Source organism: Orycteropus afer, unplaced genomic scaffold, assembly GCF_000298275.1.
Source record: "Orycteropus afer afer isolate SDZICR_OR568_19922 unplaced genomic scaffold, OryAfe1.0 scaffold00273, whole genome shotgun sequence".
NCBI classification, from domain to species: Eukaryota; Metazoa; Chordata; class Mammalia; order Tubulidentata; family Orycteropodidae; genus Orycteropus; species Orycteropus afer.
In genome coordinates this window covers 3,948,190-3,957,992 of record NW_006921860.1, presented here as the reverse complement: position 1 = coordinate 3,957,992, position 9,803 = coordinate 3,948,190, and the positions used below count along the sequence as shown (strand labels likewise).

Here is a 9,803-nt window from a genome sequence, read left to right as displayed (position 1 = left end):
TTCATATAGTCCAGCTTCTCAGATTATTTGCTCAGCATATAGATTGGGTAAGTATGGTGAAAGGATACAACCCTGACACACTCCCTTCTTGATTTTAAACTATGCAGTGTCCCCTTGTTCTATTCAAACGACAGCTTTCTGGTCTATGTACAGGTTCCTCATGAGTACAATTATGTGTCCTGGAATTCCCATTATTCTCAATATTATCCACAATTTGTTATGATCCACACAATCAAATGCTTTGCATAGTCAATAAAACACAAGTAAACATCTTTCTGGTATTCTTTGCTTCCGGCCAAGATTTATCTGACATCAGCAATGATATCCCTCGTTCCATGTCCTCTTCTGAATCCAGCTTGCATTTCTGGAAGCTCTCTATTAATATACTGCTGCAACCGTTTTTGAATTATCTTCAGTAAGATTTTACTTGCATGCGATATTAATGATATTGCTTGATAATTTCCACATTCCGTAGGATCACCTTTCTTTGGAATGGGTACAAATATGGATCTTTTCCAGGCAGCTGGCAGGTAGTTGTCTTCAAAATCTCTTGCCATAGCCAAGTGAGTGCCTCTAGTGTGGTACCCATTTGGTGAAACATCTCAATGGTTATCCCGTCAATTCCTAGAGGCTTGTTTTTCGCCACTTCCTTCAATGCAGCTTCGACTTCTTCCTTCAATACCATTGATACTTGGTCATATGCCACCTCCTGAAATGGATGAACATCAAACAATTCTTTTTGGTACAGTGACTCTGTATATTCCTTCCATCTTCTTTTGATGCTTCCTACATCATTCAGTATTTTGCCCATAGAATCTTTCAATATTGCAACTCAAGGATCGACTTTTTTCCTCAGTTCTTTCAGCTTGAGAAATGCTGAGCATGTTCTTCTCTTTTGGCTTTCCAACTCCATGTCTTTGCACATTTCATTATAATAATTGACTTTTTCTTCTCGAGCTGCTCTTTGAAATCTTCTGTTCAGCTCTTTTTTTATTTCTTCCATTTGTTTTAGCTATTCTCTGTTCATTGGCAAGTATCTAACTCTCTTCTGACATCCATTTTGGTCTTCTCTTCCTTTCCTGTCTTTTTAATGACCTTTTGCTTTCTTCATGGATGATGTTCTTGATGTCATCCCACATTCCTCTGGTTTTCAGTCACTGATGTTCAGTGTATCACATCTATTCTTTAGCTGGTCTCTAAATTCAGGACGGATACAATCAAGGTCATATTTTGGCTCTCCTGAACTTGTTTTAATTGTATTCAACTTCAACTTGAACTTGCAAATGAGCAGTTGATGGTTGGTTTCACAATCAGCTCCTGCCCTTATATTGGCTGATGATTTTGAGCTTCTCCATCACCTCTTGCCACAGATGTAGTCAATCTGATTCCTGTGTACTCCACCTGGCGAAGTCCATGTGTATAGCTGCTGTTTGTGTTGTTGAAAAAAAGTATTTGCAATGAATAAGTTGTTGGTCTTGCAAAATTCTATCATAGAAATAAAAATTTCTATTGCCAAGGCCAAATTTTCCAACTATCAGTGATTCTTCTTTGTTTCCAACCAGTGATAATCAGCACATCTTGATTGCATGTTTGGTCAATTTCAGACTGCAGAACTTGGTAAAAATCTTCAATCTCCTCATCTTTGACTTTGGTGGTGGTTGTGTAAATTTGTATAATAGTAGTATTAACTGGCATTCCTTGTAGGTGTATGGATATTATTCTATCACTGACAGCATTGTACTTCAGGATACATCTTGAAACATTTTTTGTGATGATGAATGCCACACCATTCCTCTTTGTCATTCCCAGCATAGTAGATCATATGGTTGTCTGATTCAAAATGGCCAAAACCAGTCCATTTCAGCTCACTAATGCCTAGGATATCAATCTTTATGCATTCCATTTCATTTTTCACAACTTCCAATTTTCCTAGATTCATACTTCATACATTCCATGTTCCAGTCATCAATGGATGTTTGCAGCTGTTTCTTCTCAAATTGAGTTGTGCCACTTCAGCAAATGGAGGCTCCGGAAGCTCTACTTTGTCCGTATCATTAAGGTGCACTCTGATGAGGCAGCTCTTACCCAGTCATATTTTGAGTGGCATCCAACCTGAGGGGCTCATCTTCTGGCAATGTATCGGACAATATTTCAGGGCTATTCATAAATTTTTCCAGTAACATATCAGACAGTATTTCACTACTATTCATAAGGTTTTCAGTGGCCAATTCTTTGAGAAGTGGATGGCCTCTTCCTTCTTCTGAGTCTGACTCAGTCTGGAAGGTCCACTGAATCCGGTCCATCATGGACACCCCTGCTGGCACAGCCTCTAGCCTCAAAGCTACACACAAGCCACCACAGTACGACAAATCAATAGGCAAATTCATCTCCTTTGGCTGTTCCAACCTCTGCACTCACTTCCTGGGCTGCCCCTACCTGTTCCTGCCGGCCCTGTCTACTGCTGCTCCCTGCAGTCTGGGGCTCTCCCCCCAACACACCTTACCTGTTCTGGCCCCTGGGCCTGTCTGCTGCTCCCTGACTATGACTCATATGACTATGAGATCAGAAGAACTAGATGGTGCCTGGCTACCACTCTCAACCACTCGGAGGGGGATCTATGTAGGAGATCCTGGATAGAGTGTGAGAACATTGTGGAATAAAACTCAAAATCATTAAAAAAAAAAAAAAAAAAGGCCAGGAACAGGTTTGCTGGTCTGATAGAGCCTGATGGAACCAGTGAGACTATGGCCACTAGCTGCCCTTCAGGTATGGAACAGAACCCACTCTTGTGGCTTCCAGCCAAACAAAAGACAGGCATATGAGGTGAACACTTACATTAGGTAGATACACTCCTCGGAGAGCTCAATCATGGGAGAATAGAAGGGTTGTGTATGCACAAGGAGACAGCTCGGAGGGCAGGAGTGTATGGGAGGGAAGGACACAGGGAAGAGGTAACTATGGGGAGGAAGTGGGAGGGGAGCTGTTGCATTGTAGGAAATTGCCATCAGTGTCATGAGACAAAGTGTATGTGAGCTGCTGTATGGAAAGTGAATTTGCTCTGTAAACTTTCACACATATCACAGTAAAAATTAAAAACAAATAAATAAGTAGAATTACCATTTTATTTATTACCATTATATTTTCTTAGGGGAAGTATCAACAGTTTTGTAAGTTTCTTAAAGGAAACAGTCCCTTATGGATTTCACAATTACAAGATAATCCTTGCAGGGCAAAAAATTATTACAAGACCAGTTCCTACTCCAGAGGAGATGCAAGAGCTGAGGAGATGAGGAGGAGGCAGAGCAGATGAAGATCATGTGTTGAGGGTCAGCTGAGGGGTGGGGGATTGGATGTGGGGACAGATATCAGCAAGAGGGAGACAGTTCAAAGCCAGGATGCATGTCCTTTAATAAACACAGACACAGTGTGTGTGCGTCTGAGGTCAGGACATGTGTACTTTACTCAGCAGACACAGTGTGTCTGTGTCTGAGGTCAGGACACATGTGTCCTTTAGTGAACACAGACATCGGGTGTGTGTACCTGAGCTCAGGACATGTGTACTTTAGTCACCAGACACAGGGATGTGAGGTCAGGACAGGTACATTTTAGTCAGCAGACATGTGGGGGGGGTGTGTATGTGTGTGTGTGTATGTGTGAGGTCGGACATGTTTAGTCAGAAGACATGGTAGGGTCTGTGTGTGTCTGCAGTCAAACATATGTAGTCAGCAGACATGTGGTGTGTGTTTCTGAGGTCAGGCATGTGTGTACTTTAATCAGGAGACAAGTGGTGTATGTGTCTGAGGTTGAACACGTGTGTACTTTAGTCAGCAGACACGGGGTTGTGTGTCTGAGGTCTGCCATGTGTGTATTAGTCAGCAGACACAACATGTGGCTGAGATCAGGACACGTGTGACTTTAGTCAGCAGAGATGGGGTGTGTGTGTCTGAGGTTTGGACATGTGTGTACCTTAGTCAACAAACATAGTGTCCGTCTGAGGTTGGGACATGTGTACTTTAGTCAGCAGACACTGTGTGTCTGAGATCAGGATACATGTGTACTTTAGTCAGCAGACATGGGGTGTGTGTGTCTGAGGTCTAGATACACGTGTACTTAGCAGACATAGTGTGTGTCTGAGGTTGGGACATGTGTGGTTTAGTCATGTCTTAGGTTGGGACATGTGTGTACTTTAGTCAGCAGACACAGTGTGGGTGTTTCTGAGGTCAGATGTGTGTACTTCAGTCAGCAGACACAGTGTGTGTCTGAGGTTGGACAGTATACTTTAGTCAGCAGACATGGTGTGTGTGTGTCTGAGGTCAGGACACATGTGCACTTTAGTCAGCAGACACTGTGAGTGTATATCTGGGGAGAAGACCCGGAGGAAGGAGGGCTGAAACACAGGGAGGAAAATGTAGATGGATGGACATTCTGAATCAGAGAAGAGAGGATGGAGCCCACACAGGTGCATCGACTGTCCCCTCAGGGAGCCTGTAAGGTGTGGGGGCCACCCCACTGCCACGAGGGGTCACCTTGCCACCGGTGTAAAGAGGTTTGGAGCTGAGGTCTTACTCCACCCACAAGAGCTCCCTCTCCGGGTTGCAGCCCACACGTTGCACCTGCAGGTATACCACTGGAAATCCGCCATAGCCCCGTTCACAGAGCAGGGTGTCAGAAACAGCCAGCAGGTGCCCAGGGGAGAACAGGGAAGGAGCTGTGGTGCGTGCCTGCACAGCAGCACTGGCGGGCAGTCACAGGGACGCACTGAGGTTACAGACCTGGACACGAGTCAGTCTCACAACATGACTGGGGTCATGAAGACAGGTGGGCTTGCGTTAACATTCAAACACTCAAAATAACATTGTAAGTAGAGGTAGCAAAGGTGCCAGGCGCTGAGTGGAAGGGAACTTGTGGTGTTGAGAAGAGGAAGAGGGGAATCAGCCTGGGAGACGGCCTTTACTTCACTCTGTGGCATTTTATTTCCTGACAAACTTTGGAAAACAAAGAGCAAAAAATATTTGTCAAAGCCGGAGGCACTGAAGCAGGTGTTCATTGTAACATCCCTCACCTAGATCTGTGTGTCGGAAATACTGCATAAATTTAACTTGTTCTTATCAGTATCAGTTGTCCGAGATAACATCAGTTCAGTACAGTGTACAACAGACAACGCCACCTCTCTCTGCAAGTCACACCACAGGCCTGTCACCATGGTCACCTGGCCATGAGGGAGACACCTAACCTTCCCCACCAAAACGTGACTCAGCTGACCTCGTAACTGGCCTTCCACTCGTCAGTCATCCCTAAAGTGAGGGTACTATTCCAGGGTAGGTGACACTTTCAAATGCAGACATTCTTTAAAATGCAGTCATTACCAAAACAGAAAGTAAGAGGATGAGACAGGAGTGTCAGCCTACCTGCGGATGTCATCTTTGCAAGTGTCGACACAATACTTTAGCAGATGAAATTCCAGGCCAGCCGCCGCCAGTATAAAAGCATCCATGTAATAAAACTGGGCAGATTGTACAGGCTTAGAGAACACGTGTTTGCCCTGCAATCCAGATCAACAACTGTTACCAACAAGGTGTATGTTCCTAACGCAAGTCACGGCCACCGTCACCCCACACACAGCGTCTCCACCCTACGAGCCAGTCAGCATCATGTCTGCCACTCGTGACTTCATAACGTGTACGACCAAGATTTTCTGTAATCAGTGAGTGCTTTCAATTCTAGCTTTAAGAAAACAGAAACTCTGTACTAAATGCACAAGGTGACAAGGCCTTTATTAAAGCCAAACTCAAAAACATCCTGATGTTTTAAAATGTTCTGAGGCCTCACGCAGTCAATCTGTGACTCCAGGAAGCTGGTACCATGAATTAGTAAGCACACTGCCCTTCTTCTAAGGTGCTCTGAGGCTGCAGCTCCCACGGTCCTGGGTTCTAACCACTCAGCCTCCCGGTTCTTAGCTCCATCTTCCTGGCACTCAATCCCCTTTCCATAACATGACTGAAACCACCACAACCCCATAGCTCTGTGTACTTCTCCCATTCACAGCCCCTGCTCCACGACCTGCCCCCAGCGTCCCGCTGCCCCCAGCTTCCCGCTGCCCTCAGCGTCCCGCTGCCCCCTGTATCCCTGTCCCCTGCTCAGTGGTAACAGCACCACCCTCCCCATGCCCGCTCTGTCCCTCCCACACAGGATTTCAGGAGCTTGTTAGAACAAGTCAGTCTTCTCTGGGACAGGGCACCCAGTCAGCAAGGGAAGCCACAGGCTTCACTGTCAGTGTGAAAAGAGGCTTTGATTCTGAGGTAGGGGCTATGGGCCGGAAGACAAACAGGTGCAGCCACTTCCAGCAGCAGACTCTCTGACGGCGTGAAAACACGTGAGACTGTTCACTACCGAGTAGTAAGCAAGCACATGGATGCCCGTGCTGACCTTGCTTACTGGGTAACCGACACTGCTTCTCCCCTAACATACAATTCCTCCGCATAATATCCCCTTGGCTGTTATTACCACCACTGCTATAAAATCAGGGAGCTCTGGTAGCATAGTGCCTAAGGCATTTGACTGCTAACCAGAAAGCTGGCGGTTCAAACCCACTAGCCACTCCTCAGAAGGAAGGCTGGGCAATCTACTCCCATAGTGATACTACCTCAGAAACCCAAGGAGGGGTCGCTATGAATAGGGTCCGACTCGATGGCTCATAACAACAAGCTATAAAATCAAAGGCACCTTGGTGATGCAGCAGTTAAACCACACAGCTGCCAACCAAAAGGTTAGTGGTTCAAACCCACCAGCAGCTACATGGGAGAAAGAGGAGGTAGTCAGCTTCCATTAAGATTCACAGTCTGGGAAACCCTGTGTGGCAGTTCCACTCTGTCCTCTAGGGTCACTTACAAATTGGAACCAACTTGATGGCAGTGAGGAGCAAGGGTAGTGCATTGCCTAAGGCATTTGACTGCTAACCAGAAGGCTGGCAGCTCAAACCCACCAGCCACTCCTTAAAAGAAAGATGGGCAATCCACTTCCATAGAGATACTGCCTCAGAAACCCAAAGAGAGGTTGCTATCAGTGGGAACCAACTCAACGGCACTGCGTTGTGTTTCGTTTGGTTTTTTTTTTTTGATGGTGCTGAGTTTGGTTTACAGTTTACTAAAAATCACATTGAGCAGTTGTCATTATTGTTAGGTGCCATCAAGTCAGCTCCAACTCTTAGCAACCCTATGTACAATTGAAGGAAACACTGTCAGGTCCCACGCTGAGTTAGTATTTAAAATTATTGAAATACTTTAGATTTGATGCTTTTGCCATTTTTAGGTCATACAAATGTAAGAGCACATTTCCCTGCACGTACACATGTACGCATGCATGTGTACACATTTAGGTATATCACAGCTTAAATGTACATGTACATACCATGTAAGCGTGTATATGCAAGAGCAAATTTCCCTGCATGTGCATGTGTATGCATGCATGTGTGTACATTTAGGTACATGATGGCTTAAATTTATGTGTACATACTATGGAAGGGTGTATGTGTAAGAGCACATTTCCCTGTATGTGCGTGTGTATGTGTGCATATGTGTACATTTAGGTATATCACTGCTTTAATGTACGTGTACACACTATGTAAGTGTACTATATATAAGGGCACATTTCCCTGCAGGTGTGTGTATGCATATGTGTGTATACATGTTTAGGTATATCATGACTTTAATGTACGTGTACATACTATGTAAGCATGTGTATGTAAGAGCACATTTCCCTACATGTGCACATGTACGTGTGCATGTGTATACACATTTAGGTATATCATGACTTTAATGTACGTGTAGATACTACATAAATGTGTATATGTAAAAGCACATTTCCCTGCATGTACATGTGTACCCACACATGTGTATACATTTAGGTATATCACAGCTACATAAGCATGTATATGAAAGAGCACATTTCACTGTGTGTGCATGTGTACACATGCATGTGTATACACGTTTAGGTATATGATGACTTTAATGTACATGTGCATACTATATAAGCGTGTAAATGTAAGAGCACACTTCCCTGCATGTGCAGATGTATACACACATGTGTGTACATTTAGATATATCATGGCTTTAATGTATGTGTACATACTACATACTACATTTAATGTATGTGTACATGCTACATAATGTAAGAGCACATTTCCCTGCATGTGCATGTGTACACATGCATGTGTACATGTTTAGGTATATGATGGCTTTAATGTATGTAGGAGCTCTGGTAGCATAGTGCCTAAGGCACTTGACTGCTAACCAGAAGGCTGGCGGTTCAAACCCACCAGTCACTCCTCGGAAGGAAGATGGGAGAATCTACTTCCATAGTGATACTGCCTCGGAAACCCAAGGAGGGGTCGCTATGAGTCAGGTCTGACTCGATGGCACATAACAACAACATACTATGAAAGCATGTACATGTAAGAGCACATTTCTCTGCATGTATACATATATGCATGCATGTGTATACACATTTAGGTATATTACAGCTTTAATGTATGTGTACATACGATGTGAGCATGTATATGTAAGAGCACCTTTCCTTGCACGTGCATGTGTACACATGCATGTGTATACACATTTAGGTATGTGATGGCTTTAACGTACATGTGCTTACTATGTAAGCATGTAAATGTAAGTGCACATTTAGGTATATTACAGCTTTTATGTACATGTACACACTACGTAAGCATGTATACATGCATGTGCTACTGCTGATGTCAGTTGCCATGGTGTCTATTTTGACTCACAGCGACCACACGTGTGCCCAGCAGAACTGCTCCATAAGGTTTCTGAGGCTGTGACCAGGCCTGACCTCAGAGGAGCCTCTGGGTGGTTTCAAGCATCAACCTTCTGGCAAGCAGCGGAGCACTTAACCGCCTACGCCACCCAGGGACTCCACACATACACATACCTGTGAAAAAATACTTGATCAAGGCAAGGTTGTGGTCACTGCTTGGTCACAGCCAGCTACCCAGAGGGACCGAGTAGTTGAACCTGTGGGCTCGGGACCATAGTCGCAGGGGACATCAAGCTCAATTGGCATAATATACTACACAAAACACTGTTCCACCTCCTACTTTGGTGAGTAGCAACTGGGATCTTAAAAGCTTGCAAACTGCCATCTAGATGCAATGATGGGTCTCTCCTCATCCAAAGCAAAGAAGAATGAAGAAAACCAAAAATTCATGGATACAATCAGTCCTAGCAACTGGCACACCATCCAATCTGCAGCCTATATGACTATGAGACCAGAAAAACTAGATAATGCCCGGCTACCAATGTCAACCACTTGGAAGGGGATCTATGTAGCAGATCCTGGATAGAGAGGGAGAATAATGTGGACAAAACTCAAAATCATTTGGAGAAAAAAAAAAGGGGGGGACCAGGTTTTCTGCTCCGACAGAGCCTAGTGAAACCACTGAGACTATGGCCCTTACCTGCCTGTCAGGTCTGGAATTGAACCCACACCTGTGGCTTCCAGCCAAACAAAAGACAGGTATATGAGGTGAACATTTACCTGAGGTAGATACACTCCTTGGAGAGAACAATCATGGGGGAAAGAAGGGCTGCTTATGCACCGGGAGACAGCTCAGGGGGCGGGAGGGCATGGAGGGATGGATACAGGGAAGAGGTAATTATTGGGAGGAAGGAGGGAGGGGAGCTGTTGCACTGCAGTAATTTGTGGTCAATCTCATGAGACAAAGTGTATGTGAACTGCTGTATGGAAAGTGAATTTGCTCTGTAAATCTTCACCCAAATCACAATAAAAAA

The 9,803-nt window shown here is 44.6% G+C and overlaps 1 protein-coding gene across 1 annotated transcript in view; it reads right to left on the bottom strand.

The window, feature by feature from the left end:
* WDR27 (WD repeat domain 27) overlaps positions 1-9,803 on the bottom strand; it is a 137,646-nt gene that overhangs the window by 45,475 nt on the left and 82,368 nt on the right. Inside the window, exon 14 of the mRNA XM_007950504.1 lies at positions 5,409-5,542. Coding sequence (XP_007948695.1) covers positions 5,409-5,542 — 134 coding nt within the window. The remainder of the gene's footprint in view (positions 1-5,408; positions 5,543-9,803) is intronic.